The sequence below is a fragment of the Festucalex cinctus genome, chromosome 10, assembly GCF_051991245.1.
Source record: "Festucalex cinctus isolate MCC-2025b chromosome 10, RoL_Fcin_1.0, whole genome shotgun sequence".
Classification (NCBI taxonomy): domain Eukaryota; kingdom Metazoa; phylum Chordata; class Actinopteri; order Syngnathiformes; family Syngnathidae; genus Festucalex; species Festucalex cinctus.
Window position 1 is genome coordinate 7187245 of NC_135420.1, and position 17306 is coordinate 7204550.

At 41.6% G+C, this 17306-nt stretch overlaps 1 protein-coding gene across 5 annotated transcripts in view; it reads left to right on the top strand.

Moving 5' to 3' along the window:
• Positions 1 to 17306, top strand: part of dnai3 (dynein axonemal intermediate chain 3) — a 75273-nt gene that overhangs the window by 53925 nt on the left and 4042 nt on the right. For all 5 annotated transcript variants that reach the window (XM_077533464.1, XM_077533463.1, XM_077533465.1 and 2 more), the window contains exons 10-19: positions 511 to 600; positions 754 to 849; positions 3233 to 3352; positions 4346 to 4419; positions 6656 to 6800; positions 9665 to 9767; positions 11860 to 11975; positions 13599 to 13659; positions 13848 to 13990; positions 14088 to 14295. In XM_077533464.1, the coding sequence (XP_077389590.1) occupies positions 511 to 600; positions 754 to 849; positions 3233 to 3352; positions 4346 to 4419; positions 6656 to 6800; positions 9665 to 9767; positions 11860 to 11975; positions 13599 to 13659; positions 13848 to 13990; positions 14088 to 14295 (1156 nt within the window). The remainder of the gene's footprint in view (positions 1 to 510; positions 601 to 753; positions 850 to 3232; positions 3353 to 4345; positions 4420 to 6655; positions 6801 to 9664; positions 9768 to 11859; positions 11976 to 13598; positions 13660 to 13847; positions 13991 to 14087; positions 14296 to 17306) is intronic.

The following is a 17306-nucleotide window of genomic DNA, read 5'->3' on the forward strand; positions in this document are numbered from 1 at the left end:
TGGTAACACAAATAGATATGACAGAACTCAGTATTACCGTGTTCCATTTGCATTTGGATTATTTTTTTGGGAACAATATGATGACAGTTGAGCTCCGTAATTTAGGGCTGACCCACAAATAGTGAAAATCTGTGTATAATTGACGGCAATCGTTTTTAAGTTATATATCGTTATTTTACTGATGTGGCCTACTTGGTAATATATTTTCCTCCATGCGGCCCCTGAGCGAATATGAGTTTGACACCCCTGGTTTAAATATTCGATAAATAAGTACTCCTGTTGTCCAGTTCAGCAGCAACTGATATCAATGTTGTATTAAATAACTCAATGCTGCTTTGTATTGCCGCTCTGAACCACATCCAATGTAGAGGCTTGTTCATGCACTTGGTTTTGTCAATGAAAAGATCAAGTTTCCACAGTTAAGCATAGGCCTACATAACTTCATCTAATACTGTACATGAAAATGATGCTTGCACTATATCTCTTTTGTACTGTGTTTTTGTGTTGCAGATATTGCTGGAGTGCCCAGATGACATTCTTGCATTTGAGTTCTGCCCCTCTGACCCAAATGTTATTGTTGGCGGCTGTGTGAATGGCCAGGTGCTTACTTTATTTCTACTGTGTCTCAACTTGCCTGCCCCCTGCAGCTTTTGGTTTTGGATCACCTTTCTATACACTATGTTCATCAATTTTATTTTTTTTTCGAACAGACAGTGATGACCAATAACAGGCATGGCAATGTTTGTGCCGTAGGTCGTGTTGTGGGAAATATCTGCCTACGTCACACATTTGCACCCAGTCCAACATGGGCATCATCAGAAACAGGAATCTGTCAAAACTGATATGCTGGTAAGCACCCATTTCCTGTCTCTATAGGGATGTAATGATTACGGCAATATCGTGATATCTCAAAATTAAAACTGCCAAAATATCGTTGCCATCATGTCACAATATTAAAAGCAGCACAACTGATTTCCATTTGTGCAATTCTAGCACCCTCTGGTAACTAATTCTTTAGTGCAGTTTAATTTTCAGAAGGCATGTTTTGGCCCTTCTATGTTTAAAATCCACACTAATGCTCAGAGGAAGCGGAATGTAATATGTGGAGGAATTCAATATGTGTGTGCATTAGCAAGTAAGTACCTCAATATTAAGTGTGTATTAATAATATTGTGTGTGTGTGTGTGTGTGTGTGTGTGTGTGTGTGTGTGTGTGTGTTTTAGTATGAGCCCTTTTTTTTTCTTTTTCTTTTTTTTTTTTACAATACTGTGGCGTTTTTTAATATTGCCAACCTCCCCACAATATTGTGGTAATTATCTAATGAGCATCATGTTGACAGAATAATACATGGTATTTTGTAAGTGATGGTTTATTAAGTGTGGTTTTCATTATCTTAATTGTGTTCTTGAGAGGATGTCAGAATGGTTAAGTCAAGTATGGGTGCTTCGATTACTCAAGGATGCCATGTACCGACTGAAGACTGATGGCACTTAATGGTTTTTCTCCTCATCCTCAATTCTTTTATTAGATTGTACACAACTGGATAATGGTTGTTCTCAAACTAGCCACATCATACCTAGTTCTAGAACTCAGACAATCAAAGTAAATCTAAAAGCAAATATAGATGATTTGGACCAACTAAAACAGCAGTGGATTTGAGCGATTCAGCGGGAGGAAGAACCACATTTTATTATCAGGAAAGGGCAGCACACACGTCTGCAGTCGCATTCACCTCCGATGATTTCGTGTTGGAGCACATTTGTCACGTCGCTTAATGAGGAAAATGCTTAATGTCCATCAAATCCAAACTACTGAGCCAATCATATTGCCATTTTGAGAGATTGATGTGGGCCTAAGTTAGAGATGTGCATGTCAATTTTGGAGGTGATTGGTCGTAGAAGTTAAAACTTCCAAAATACTATGGCGATTGTTTTTATATTTTCAGAGGTTGAACTGGGCATAAGATGTAGAGATGTTTGGGTGAATATTGGTGACCATTCATAAAGGTTTTCTGACCTTAGGCAATATACACGCACATGAAGCGTTTGATACGTTTTATAAAATGTGCACCCTTCCTTCATTGTTCTTTTTTTCCTGATAGAGTTTTCTTGTACTATGCTAGTTTCCATATCGGCAAAGGTGGGATAGTAATGGGATAGTGTACAATGTACTCTGTGATTCATCTTGCTTCTAGCACTTAATATAAGGACTGGAAGCTGAGCAACACAATGATGATGTATTTTCCATATTTTTGTGTGAAAAAGGTCTATTACAGTATTTCATGAATGCTGAGCAAATATTTCATTTGGCCTAAAATTATAGCAATTTAAAATAACATCTCAAGCATAGTTCTATTTTACAAGATACTGTGGAGTGTGGAGCAAGTAAAGACGATCCACTCCATTAAATACCTCATATGTACTTTGACTGTGCCGCTTCATTTAGAGCACAGGTCTCAAACTCCAGTCCTCGAGGGCCGCAGTCATGCATGTTTAGAGGTTTCTGTCCTCAAACACAGCTGAATTATATCATGATTCAGTTCCTACAGGTTCCTACAGACCTTGCTTATGAATCAGGTGTGTTTGTGGAGAGAAACCTTTAAAACCTGCAGGACTGCGGCTCTCGAGGACTGGAGTTTGAGACCTGTGATATAGAGAGACATCCGCCCACATTGGCTTTGTATGCGTGTATTGTCCCTCCACTCGGCCAGCTGTCTTCGTCCCTCTCCCTGCTTGTTTTTTTCTTTCCTTTCTCCTTCCCTCTATTCTTTTTCTGCCCCTGTTTGCTGCTCATTTCCCAGAGCCAACTGCATCAGCTCTCATCCTCCAGCTGTTCCGCAAACCCCTCCGCCCACAACTAGAACCATAGTTTGTCCCTGAAGATAAAAGCAAATCAGATCAAATGAAGGGAAAGTTAACCTATTCCCTTTATTGGTGGTGTAAACAAGGCTTTATTTCTATATTGAAGGTTATGGAAGCTGACATCTGTGGCTTGTTTGTCAGTCAATTACGTAAAATCATGCTACTGTATTTGGATGTATTTTGCTTTCCTGTCTTGTGAAATGCAACATCTCTTCATGCGATTAAGCTGGATGACGTTTCATGCTCACACCGATCAAGGGCAAATACTGAATGTGAATATAAAAGTAAGTTTGGTGTATTGTAGCACTCTTGCTTTGACCCATACTCAACTCAGTTCACTCCTGACCCCCCACCCCCCAATCTATTGACAGGGCCTTGAGGACAACAAACATGGTAAAGCTCCACTTGTGCGCTACAGTGCAATGTCTGGAGTGGAAAACAGTCACACGGCACCAATTACAGATGTTCACTGGCTGCCTCAGACATTTCAGGTATGGCTCACTTATGCTATGGTTACATAATGTTAGCAGGGCCATGGCAGTCACGTTTCAGGCCTCCATGGATGGACATAAGTGGATAGATGTGAGATTAGTTATCTATCTATCTATCCATCCATCCATCTATCCGTCCGTCTGTCCGAAAACCCTAGGAATCCTGTCGTTTATATGAATTATTAAAAAAAAAAAATCACAAAAACATCAGTCACTATCATCAAACGCCAAAAAAAATTAAAAAAAAATAAAAATTAACAAGTTAATATATCTTCCTATAGGGTCCTAGCTTGCCACCATCATCTTTTCAAATTCTTAACTCTTTGACCGCCAGAAATGTTAAACGATTAGTAAAATCATAATGTATGCCGCCATAAGTGTTAAATGACGTCAACTACGCCAACTTCCAAGTGCAACGCTGCCTGGTCAGTGGGTTGTGGAATCAAAAACACCCATTAACTATGGCCAGCAGGTGGCAGCATTGTGTCTCTTTTAAATGGGCTGCCGGTGTATGGAATTACAATGAAACGTCGAATCTGGTGAAATCTAATGAAATCGAACATTTTCAAGAATGATGTGAATGATCGCATTTGTCCACATTAAACCTAAATCACAGAGCGTCTCAAAACAAAAACTATTAGTGTCAAAGTCACTGTTGTGGAGAAAATGTATTTTTTCACAAAAAGCTTTTCTCCTTATCGTTTCAATTTTCATTCAATGTCACTCAAATGACCTATTTTCAAATTGTGATTACTAAAGAACGGAATAAGGTAAAACATACTTTTCCTAATGAAAGAATAGAATGCGATCTTTCATGTGGTATCAATGCTGTATATGTAGCCAAAGAGCAGAATATTCTGTTTGCCTTGAAAGATGAGTTAAAATGCTCAAAATCGGCTGGCACTGTAAGGGTTGTTTTTCTGATAACGTGTGGCAGTAAAAGAGTTAACTTGATATATATTTGCTGACTAACTGACCTTGACCTCTGATTAGGTAACTGCTCAGGGCGTCCCAGTGGAGAACAAATCCAATATGGCTGTTCAGCTTATTACCTGCTCCCCTGACAGGTAAGTCATTAAAATAATTCAAGTCGTGATTGAAGATATTATATTGCTGGCTTGTAATGAGGAGGTCCTTTGCCAGTGCCATGGCGTCATTAGATCATCCACTTTTTTTTTTTGTTTTGTTTGTTTTTTGTTTTTTTATTGTAATATGGATGTCCAGCACTTTGAGTTGCATTTTGGATGTATGAAAGGTGCTATATAAATAAAGTTGATTGATTGATTGATAGTTGTTTTGTCACAACAGCAGAGGTGCCGCTACCAAATTATATCTTCCGCACAGCATAAATGAAGATCCAACTACTGTAACATTTTCACTACACAGTAAATTCTGTAGAGTACATTTGACTCCATTTAGAGTGTGACCAAATAGACTCAGTTTTAGAGTAATATTTACACTTTGAAGAGAGTAAAATAAAGAATTGAAAAAATAAATAAAAGTCACTCAAGTTTGAGGAACGAACTCATGATCTTCAGCTTGGGAGACAGGTGATCTACTCCAGTCTGTTAGGGTGTATTCAGACCAGAAAAGTTCTTCAGTCCACTTGTTTGATCTGTACCAAAACCGGACTATATATATATATATATTTTTTTTTTTTTCATTTAGAGCGGTTCACACTCACACTGTGCTTTATGCAAGTGGACTATATTTCATAATCATGTCGACCCGTGTGACGATCTGTGCTCCCATTGGACAAAAATGACAAGGTCTGAACGCATAACCAAACTCGGAAATAGAGAAAAACATGAAATTCCGGCGGGCTGCATTACTACTCTGCATACTTTTGGGGTTATTAGATGCAAGATATTTACGAGCGTCAAGAGCAGCTCATTCAACGGAGGTTCCGCGACGCTGTTTCTAATTTTGGAACAGCGTCGTCGATTGCATGCAGTAAACTGAAGGAGCCGTTGGGCTCCGGGTGCCCCGCCCCTGACAAAAACATGGTTAGGGTGGCTAAACAGAATACGGATGATTATGAATGAATTTAGCACAATATTCAATACCAGGGCTACGGTGGCTTGTTAAGACCAAAAAGGCGCATATAGTCCTGTAGTTGGAGCCGATTAGCCACGGTTTGTATTCAGACTGCAAAGCAAACTGCACCGAGTGTGTTTGGACGTGCACCGAGACCACCTCAAAAAGTGTGTCTCGTTCCGCACCAGGATTCATTTGTGTGTATTCAAACATGCACAAAAGATCCGGATGATTGTGGGGAACGAACTCTGGTCCGTTTAAAGCGGACCAAACAGTTTAGGTATGAATACACCTTTAGTATATTGCTCCTTTCAGCTGGAATCTTCGTAACGCTGAGGACACGAAAAACATAGCGGACATAGTTTTTGGTCTCCTCTTGGACATAAGCAACCAGTAGGCGGGGCATAGCTCAGGGGGTAGTGCTTCTGTCTCCTAACCTGAAGCTCGTGAACTTGTTCCTCAACCCTTGAGTGACTTTTATTTTATTTTATTTATTTTTTCTTTCAATTCTTTGTTTAACTCTCTTCCAAGTGTAAATATTAGCCTACTCTAAAATGGAATCTATTTGGTCCTGCTCAAAATAGAGTCAAATTTACTCTACAGAATTTACTGTGCAGTCACTATTGTCACCTTCCCCTCTTGGCCATCGTCCTCATCCTCTTTACAATCACTACGCTGCTCTCTGTTTGGCCAAAGGTTTTCATACATGTCGCAGCGGATAGGGGAAAAAAAACAGTGTGAATGTCTCAACCATCTTCTGCACTCATCCCCTGTGATATGCTTGACTAATTTTTTCAGTTGACCAGATGATTTTGCATATTATGACTTACACACTGAAATTCTGCTGACATGTTTTGGAGAGGACAACCATTAGACTGAAAAACAACTAATCCAGTTCAATTAGCAAGATCTATTCATTTGGAAAATATTCTAAATGTGGGCACATTGTGCTAACTGTAGGCTAAATGTACACAACCCTATACACAGATCCACTGATGTAATTGAGACATGTACTAAGTAAGATATTAGTAATTTGATGAGAGCAGTGAGGAATGCCATTCAGTTGACACCAATCTTAAAGTGGTTTTGGGATTTGTCCATGGAATTTTGCAAATGAAATTTCAGTTTCAAGAAATGTGACAATCCTATGGAGAAAAACTCAAAGACTCGTACAATGTGCTGGTTTAACAATAATTGTTAATTTGTAGGAATTCCAATGATATATATTTTTTATATATATATATTGTTGTATACGTCTTTTCAAAGCTCTCTAATGTTCTGGGATATCCGAATGCCAAAACAAGCACGCCAGGCCATACCAGAGAAGCAGAATGATGAGTCTCAGATGGCGAATTACAGTGTCAACAACCCTTTCAAATACTTGGAGCGAATGTGGAAACCCTTCATCACGGTACATCAGATTGCAATGATTTTTATTTTTTTTTTTTAACTATAAAATAACCATCTTCTCACATTTTTTTTCAAACTTTGTTTATTATTACATTTACAATGTGTGCATAGTTCACATTTTCCATCCATCCATCCATCCATCCATCCATCCATCCATTTTCTTAACCACTTGCTCCTCACAAGGGTCGCCGGGGTGCTGGAGCCTATCCCAGCTGGCTACGGGCAGTAGGCAGGGTACATTCTGAACTGGTTGCCAGTAGTGGGAGGCGGACGTGCTAACCACTCCACCACCCTCCACCACCGCCCTTAGTTCACATTTTCATCTTAGAAAAAGGAAAGTGGTCACTGTAGTAATGCATAACTAACTAACTAACTAACTAACTAACTAACTAACTAGCTAAATAAATAAATAACAAAAATGGAGCAACCACAATGAATAGAAAAAAAAAAAGAATAATAGTAGGTAGAGCTGGGAATCTTTGACTGTCTCACGATTCAATTCAATTACGATTTTAGGGTCTACGATTCCATTCAGAATCGATTTTCGATTCTCGATTCAAACAATTTTTGATTCAAAATTATTTGATTGCCAAATGATTTCTTCTTCAATTTACAGATACACACAACATTGTCATGATCTACTCCAGTCTGCTTTGCAAGACAAAATGACAAATAGGGACATTAAAGTGTCTTTTTTTTTTGTTTAAACATTTATTCATTTTGTATTGTAAGTGCCCTTTTCCACAAAAACAGCATGTGGGCTACAACTGCCTTTTCCCCTTCTTCTTCATTTCTAATATAAATAAAATCGATTTTTGGATATATTCGATTCGATTCGATTAATAAATGAGAATCTCAATTCTTTTATGAATCGATTTTTTGGCACACCCCTAATAGTAGGCATTTGAAGCAGCAAGGTAGCATAATAGTAAACTGGAATACCATCAGGCACACAATGTCAGAGTAGAGGTGTATGACCCTCATAGCAAGAATATTATTTCTCTCTCTAAACTGCTTCAAATGTGTAAGTTGGAGGTGGCCGGGAGATGCCTGCTAATAATACCTTTCCTGTAATTTAACAAAAGAAAGTGTCTCTATAATTCAGTAAGTGTAACAGGGTGGTATTGTTGAGTTCCAAGTGATTGCAATTACTGATTTTTCACAATTGCTAAGCCACATTTCTTAAAACCTCCATCCATATTCGCACAACCTTCAACACAAACCCAAAAATTCAAACTTTATTCACAAAACCCCAGCCATTACCTCACAACCAGCTATTTTGTGTTCAAAACGAAACAATGTGTTTGTATCATAAACACAAGCCAAATGCAACCATCCATCCATCCATCCATCCATCCATCCATCCATCCATTTTCTACCACTTATTCACGGTTGTTGGGGCAACTTTAACAAGGAAGTCCACGGTTCCCTCTCCCCAGCCACTTCGTCTACCTCTTCCAGGGAGACCCCAAGATATTCATAGGCCAGCCAAGACATAGTCTCTCCAGCATACCCTAGTTAAATCCACGGAGCCTCCTGCCCTTGAGACATGCCCAGAACACCTTACCAGAGAGGCGTCCATGGGGCATCCTAACCAGGAGGCTCCTTTCAACATGGAGGAGCAGCGGCTCGATTCGATGTCCCTCCTGGATGACCGAGCTTCTCACCCTATCGCAGAGGCAGAACCTAGACACCCTGTGGAAGAAACTAATTTTGCCCGCTTGTATCTGGGATCCATCCATCCATCCATTTTCTTGACCTCTTTATTCCTCACAAGGGTCGCGGGGGCTGCTGGCGCCTATCTCAGCTGGCTCTGGGCAGTAGGCAGGGGACACCCTGGACTGGTTGCCATCCAATCGCAGGGCACACAGAGACAAACAACCATCCACACTCACATGCACACCTAGGGACAATTTGGAACGCCCAATTAACCTGCCATGCATGTCTTTGGAATGTGGGAGGAGACCGGAGTACCCGGAGAAGACCCACGCGGGCACGGGGAGAACATGCAAACTCCACCCAGGAAGGTCCGAGCCTGGACTCGAACCGGAGACCTCAGAACTGGGAAGCGGACGTTCTAACCACTCGACTACCGTGCCGTGTATCTGGGATCTTGTTCTTTAACTAAAGACCCACAGTTCATGACCCTAGTTGAGGGTAGGAAGTTAGGAACGTGAATCTACCGATTAATTGAGAGGTTTGCCTTTTGGCTCAGCGCCTACCTTACAATGACAGACCGATACAGATTCTGCATCACAGCAGACGCTGCACCGATCTCTCTGTCGATCTACTGCTCTATCAAACTCTAACTACTGCTCTAACAAATATAACATCCACCACACACGTCGGTTGTGCACCATATTTGTCTGCCTGCGCCTTGATCAAAATCCACCAAAATCACATTACACCTCATGTAACAAAAGATCAAGTCTACTTTTTGTCACCAAATTGCAAAATGTGCAGCAGCCTTATCAGCCCTTTGAGGCATAGCACGTCTACCAAATTCACAAACAAGGGAAATGAAGATGCACCCGGTTTACACCGAGTGCAGGCTACTCTCTGTTACCAAATTGTCGGCGCTGTGGCAGTGCGGTATCTTGGTCCACCTAAACGCCCCGAGAGGCGCAATGTGGTCCCAAACCTGGTAGACTTGATTTGTACTGACACAAAAATTATGTTAAGCCCATTTTTACCCAAAGAGCACATGAAATGAATCTTTGCTTGTTTTTGCAACCCCTCAATCTTCATTTTTTTTTTGCTCCCCCACTTATCTATTTGACAATCCTCAACAATAAAACATGATTGAAGGGCTTTATTTGCAAAGGTAACCTTTGGTCAAACACAATTTTTTTTTTCATGTTTTAGGTTCCCTTGGTAAACATGGAGCGGAACGGTGATTATGCCCCAACACGATTCAATCTTTACCCCTTCACCAATAATATTAGTAACAGCAACGTCGCAATCTCAGGTGAGAGTAAACGTTCTATCCAATTATTCTATCAAGCATGTTAATAGTTTTTATTATTGAGGCTGCTTGATGCCTCCATTTTCCCTTGGTTACTTAAAGAACATTCAGCAGTCAGACTACAATTATAAATACATTTTGGATGTAAAAAGTGTGACACGTAACAGGCTACTTACAGAAATTGTTTAAAAAAAAATCAGATTAGCGAGGTAATGGCCATGTTTTGATAGCTTTTAAATTTTGCTGGCAAATATATAACATCTTCTGTTTGTGGTAATTGATCAGATACAGATACATTATACTGTTCAAAGTAATAAAAAAAAAAAATCTGGTTCATAAACTTTTTTTTTTAGGTTGATTATGAATTACTTGTGGAGATTGACATCTGATTGCCATGAATAGAACTGATAAACACAACGCCCATGTGTGTTGACAACATTGTATGTCTTTCACACATTCAAAGGAATACAGTATAAATGAGATAACCTTCCCAATTCATTGAAAAAAACACTTGGCACACCTACAACATTTTATAGGACCCAGTAGAAGAGCAAGATAAAGACAATTGTGAATTACAAGGAACCTTCATAAGATGATATCCTTGAAGTGTACCGTTTTCAGTGAGTGCTAGTGTAAGATATCAGAAGGACAGACAAGCGCTTGGTGTGCTTATATCTTCTGAGCAGGTGTTGGATATTTACATTCAGTGGGGAAAAAAATACTGCATTCACTCCTTTATCTGAATCAGCACACAAACTGAACAAACAAGTCAGAGTATGCTCAGCCTCAGCTAAGCTCATGCACAGCCACAACAAAAAGACACCATCAATGGAGCCCCGATATGTCGATTCATTTTAAAAACAATGGAAATATGTCGCCATTTTTTTCTTTGGAATTACAGGCAATAATAATAATAAAAAAATAAAAATAAAAATAAAGGAAACTGCTGCCCAGTGAAGGAAAGAGAAGCCATTTATGCAAAAGTGAATGCAGTGGATGCACTGAATTAACTTTAAATTATATCTGATTATTTATGTGCAACAATCACACATCTGAAAAGCATTCTTGAAAACAGTTTATTTAAAGGGATACTTTACTTATTTAGCCATTTTTGGCACTCAAACGTTATATTATATTTTCATTATTTTTCATGCACAATTAGTACTGTACCTTTAAAAACACATTTTGCAACTTGCAGTCAACTGAAAATGACATTACAATGTTCTCCGGGCTCAGGTAACCAATCGCAGCTCAGCTTGTGAATGTCACATGACCAAACCTAGAAAACAGGTGAGCTATGATTGGTCGTTCACCTGAGCACATGTGATGTCATTTTCAGTCGACAAGTGTCAAAATTGTTTTTTAAAAGTATTAATTGTAAGTGAAAAACAATGAAAGTATCAAATTAATTACAGACAAAATATTAACTTTTTATTGGTATGATGGGCTAAATAAGTGAAGTATCCCTTTAATACAAAAACATATTTCAGGCAGGCAAGGCCTATACATTGGTTGGCCATGATTGGATCTCACTTAGACTTTATTCATGCTAGTTGACATTCAGCAAGTAAATATGTATTATTCAACAATCAACACTCTTTTATTTACAATTTTGTGATGTTGATTTGTAGATCAAAAGGAATATGAACACAAAAATACTCAAAAGTAATTACCATATTGCATTAAAACATCTCCAACGAGTAAGTAAATGCAATTACGTAAATGTAGCTTGTTGCTACTCGCCTCTGCAAACTATCAACTAAATTTCTCCCAAAATGTATACACTGTATGCCATATACAGACATGATGATTACGGTGCCCTTTGTTTGTGTCTTTTATCATCTGTTGTGAAGTAATTTATCTTGCTTTTAAGTAAGGTTTTGAATTATTCAATAAACAAATGTTGGACTTATTGATTGACTTGATCACATTTTCCACCGTATAATCCCTTTAAAGTCAGGATACATAGCAAGATGATGATAACAAGATCCTTTGACCTCCCGCAGTGTTTTCTTCATAAATTACATTTCTGAACAAATGACTGACAACGTCTGTTTGCTTTTTCTAACATTACAATGAATTTGCGATGCTCAAGAAAGTGGTGGTGACGGCTCAGCATTAACTCCAGACTACAGTCAGCTACAAATACCCTCAGCCAAAGAATTACCATCTCTGGAAGACATAAATACCAAGATTTATATTGGGACACAGGTAAATATTCTTGAAGCCGTATTTGTCCTCAGCATTAACACTCTTTTATAAACACTTCCCAACTTTCAACAATTTTCCTCCATAGTTATACTGAACCAAACATTGATGTTATTACAGTATATGAATTTGTACTCCAAAAACATCAATTTGTTAGACTGTTAGTGGACACCACTATTGTAGTGGTACTGTGGCAGTAACTCATAGGACTTGGACTTTGGAAGCACAATTTTAACTCTTTTACTGCCAAACGTTATCCACAAAGAGAACCCATAGAGTGCCAGTCAATTTTGAGCATTTTCACTCATCTTTGAAGGCAAACAGAATATTGTGTGCTATGACTACATAAACATGGTGGATACTGTATGAAAGATTGGATTCCATTCTCTCATTAGAAAATAAAAAAAGTGTGCTTCTACCTTATTTCGTTCTTTAGTAATCACCATTTGAAAATAGGTAATTTGAGCGACATATAATAGAAAAAACAAGGAGAAAACAAGCTTTTTATGAAAAGATACATTGTTTGGGAGGGAAGCTACCTAAGTACAATGCTAGACATGAGTCTGACATTTAAAAGACAAAAAAACAAGATAAAAAATAAATTAAACATGACAAAATTCCACTATTTAAACACATAACATACCCATGGTAGAAAAGCCATGGAAGAAGTCCCAGAAATAATGTCCAAAAAGCATATCGATGTGACAAAAGGCAAGCGTGGCTATTGTTTACAAATAGGACTCCATATACACAGTTGTTATCGCGTGAACTAAACTCTCCAGCGTGAACCCCCGTGATCTTGTGGTCTTGCGGGTGGAGATTTCTAGGCATGTACAGCAAAAAAAAAAAAACAAGAACAAAAAGTATTTGACGTCAATTCACGTTGATGGCAGTAGTCGTTGGGATATCTGTTCACGTTAATTAACGTTAACGGCAGGAAAAGAGTTAAGTCCTGCTGTGGACAAATGTAAAAATGGCAACTCGCTTTTGGAGAGATACGAGTCTGCTTTCTTATTTGTGTGAAAGTGGCCTTGAGTGCCCTCCAACTGATTCCATGGCTATGGAGTAAGATAAGATACAAGATAAGTATTTATTTTGTGGGGTTTTGCACTTTACCAACTCTGCTGTATGGATGCTCCAAACAAAGTTTAGTTGCTCCTTTGTGACAATGACAATAAATATTCTGAATCTGAATCTAGCTGAAAAAGATGTATGCAATCATAATGGCACTGTCCTGTTGATCACTCACATGCAGGGAGAGCCGTCAAGAGGGAAGGGGCATCTATAATGTAAGACAATTGTCATAAAGACGTGTGCATGATTAGCCATTTGTATTCATAATTGGTGTTTGTTTCCCTGTGAGTCAAAATTATTTTGGTTTGAATTTTTTACTTCAATGAATCTAAATTCTGTGAGTTGAATTTTTTATCTTGTGCGTTCAAATCTAAACGCTATGAGTGCAAAAGTGGGTATCGGGTGTGTAAGTTGGTTTCCAATTACCCACGTCACATATGAAGGATGACAAGCAAATAGCAGTGCTATTACGATTGCATGGTTTTCTGCTACTGAGTAAATAATTTATTTGTGACGGGTGTCTATGTACATAATGTCAATGCTTTTTGCCAGGATGGGGAGATCGTTTACACTGACTGGAAAATGGAGAAAAATGACCTTGATCAACTGCTTAGTGAGTTACATTATACCTTCTATGACAACTGGTGCAAAATTTTAAACTACAAGATGCACTATTTCACATTTCATTCTAACATTGTAAAATGTTCTAAATGTGACTCACAATAAGTAAAACCTCCTCTTTGTTAACGTAGTCAAAATTGATGGAGAATGTAACCACCAACTTTTCTCATCTGTGCCAAGGTCCCAAGCCACTTCATCTGATCAAAATCCACCCCTGCTTGGTCAATACAATAGAGCGCTCCCCCTTTTTTAAAGACATCGTCCTGACTGGAACGTCACTATTTGGAAGCTGCAATATTGCCATTTGGAAAGAAGGAGTGCTGGTAAAAAGCTGTTAATTTTACTAAACAAACGTCTTCGCCTTCATTTTGTGGTTTTTAAGTTTTTGTTGTTGTTGTTTTTTTACAAACCGATTTCCAGGACGGCCCCCTTTTCCTGTTCCCGAGCTTGGAGGGGTTATGTACTTCGGCGTGCTGGTCTTTGACTCGGCCGGCAGTTTTCTTTGTTGGAAAGGGGGATGGAAAAGTTGAGGTGTGGAACATTATAGAAAAGACTGGAGAAGCTGTGCACGTGCAGGAGCACATGACCAATGGCAAGATAACCTGCATCAAAGCATCGACCGTCTCCTGTGAGTACGATATTCTTGAGGAAACACAAGAGGTATACTACTATATGGAGGATTTCCCAAACAAATATCTTAACAATAGCCTTTTTATTTGGCCATTTATGACAAAAACATATTCTAATTAGTAGATCAACATCTTAGCTGTTCACAATGGCTACTCCTACAAGCCTCTGGTCAATATTTTTTTCAGGAAGCACCCAGTCCGATTCCTTCGAATTTCCCGCCCTGTCTGCGGATGTGATGTCAAGCGCGTTCTTGTTCGTTGTTTCCTGTAGTCGCGAAGTCTGAATTAGTATAGTTTCGTTGCAATGGAGTCTTCTCAAAAGAGGCCACCATTTGCATTTAGCGTGCCCCAGACACCGCGGATGGGTAAAAAAAAACAACAACAACTTGATAGTGACCGACGCCGGGCAAGAACAAGAGTGAACATCGGTTTGGCAGATAGTTGAGATCGGACTTGGATTTGAAAAGTGATGCACAGCTGGCTTTCTTTCTACTTCAAAGGTAAGAAGCGAGTATCTTGACATTTAGAAAAAAATTTGTTGTTTTCAAATAGCAGTAACCTCAAGATCGATCACTGCTCGGTCGTAACTATTGGGGTGAAAGTGAGGTGGACGGCAATATTCAGCGTGAAAGGTGTGGCAAGGTTGAATGAAATAGAAAAGAATGACTTTATGAAGAACAGACGTTCCATTCCATTTCAATCAGGCTAAACGTGTTATTTTCCTCCGTGACAACAGCCTATTGTAGCTACATCATGCTAGCGGAATGTGAAATCTACTACTGAATGGCAATAACATTCACGGCCGTATCACACTAAGCCATCCATCCATCCATCCATCTTCTTCCGCTTATCCGGGGTCGGGTCGCGGGGGCAGCAGCTTCAGGAGGGAAACCCAGACTTCCCTCTCCCCAGCCACTTCAACCAGCTCCTCCGGTGGGATCCCAAGGCGTTCCCAGGCCAGCCGAGAGACATAGTCTCTCCAGCGTGTCCTGGGTCGTCCCCGGGGCCTCCCACCGGTGGGACATGCCCGGAACACCTCCCCAGGGAGGCGTCCAGGAGGCATCCGAACCAGATGCCCGAGCCACCTCAGCTGGCTCCTCTCAACGCGGAGGAGCAGCGGCTCGACTCTGAGTCCCTCCCGGATGACCGAGCTTCTCACCCTATCTCTAAGGGAGAGCCCGGACACCCTGCGGAGGAAACTCATTTCGGCCGCTTGTATCCGGGATCTCGTTCTTTCGGTCACGACCCACAGCTCGTGACCATAGGTGAGGGTTGGAACGTAGATCGACCGGTAAATCGAGAGCTTTGCCTTTTGGCTCAGCTCTTTCTTCACCACGACGGACCGATACAGAGTCCGCATCACTGCAGACGCTGCACCGATCCGCCTGTCGATCTCCCGCTCCATCCTACCCTCACTCGTGAACAAGACCCCAAGATACTTGAACTCCTCCACTTGGGGCAGGATCTCATCCCCGACCTGAAGACGACACTCCACCCTTTTCCGACTGAGGACCATGGTCTCGGATTTGGAGGTGCTGATCCTCATCCCAGCCGCTTCACACTCGGCTGCGAACCGTTCCAGTGAGAGCTGAAGGCCCCGGCCTGATGAAGCCAACAGCACCACATCATCTGCAAAGAGCAGAGATGCAATGTTGAGGCCACCAAACCGGAACCCCTCCACGCCTCGGCTGCGCCTAGAAATTCTGTCCATAAAAGTTATGAACAGAATCGGTGACAAAGGGCAACCTTGGCGGAGTCCAACCCTCACCGGAAACGAATCCGACTTACTGCCGGCAATGCGGACCAAACTCTGGCAACGGTCATACAGGGACCGAACAGCCCGTATCAAGGGGTCTGGCACCCCGTACTCCCGAAGCACCCCCCACAGAACTCCCCGAGGGACACGGTCGAACGCCTTCTCCAAATCCACAAAACACATGTGGACTGGTTGAGCGAACTCCCACGCACCCTCGAGGATCCTGCGGAGGGTGTAGAGCTGGTCCACTGTTCCACGGCCAGGACGAAAACCACACTGCTCCTCCTGAATCCGAGATTCGACCTCCCGACGGACCCTCCTCTCCAGCACCCCTGAATAGACCTTACCAGGAAGGCTGAGGAGTGTGATCCCTCTGTAGTTGGAACACACCCTCCGGTCCCCCTTCTTAAAAAGGGGGACCACCACCCCGGTCTGCCAATCCAGAGGCACTGTCCCCGATGTCCACGCGATGTTGTAGAGGCGTGTCAACCACGACAGCCCCACAACATCCAGAGTCTTTAGGAACTCCGGGCGGATCTCATCCACCCCCGGGGCCCTGCCACCGAGGAGCTTTCCAACCACCTCAGTGACTTCGACCCCAGAGATAGGAGAGCCCACCCCAGAGTCCCCAGACTCTGCTTCCTCAAGAGGAGACGTGTTGGTGGAATTGAGGAGGTCTTCGAAGTATTCCCCCCACCGCTTCACGACGTCCCGAGTCGAGGTCAGCAGCACCCCATTGCCACTATACACAGTGTTAACGGTGCACTGCTTTCCCCTCCTGAGACGCCGGATGGTGGACCAGAATTTCCTCGAAGCCGTCCGGAAGTCGTTTTCCATGGCCTCACCGAATTTCTCCCATGTCCGAGTTTTTGCCTCAGCAACCGCCGAAGCCGCGTTCCGCTTGGCCATCCGGTACCCGTCAGCTGCCTCCGGAGTCCGACAGGCCAAAAAGGCCCGATAGGACTCCTTCTTCAGCTTGACGGCATCTCTTACCGCTGGTGTCCACCAGCGGGTTCGAGGATTGCCGCCACGACAGGCACCGACCACCTTACGGCCACAGCTCCGATCGGCCGCCTCAACAATGGAGGCGCGGAACATGGCCCATTCGGACTCAATGTCCCCCGCCTCCCCCGAAACAAGGGAGAAGCCCTGCCGGAGGTGGGCATTGAAACTCTTTCTGACAGGGGATTCCGCCAGACGTTCCCAGCAAACCCTCACAATACGTTTGGGTCTGCCAGGTCGGACTGGCATCTT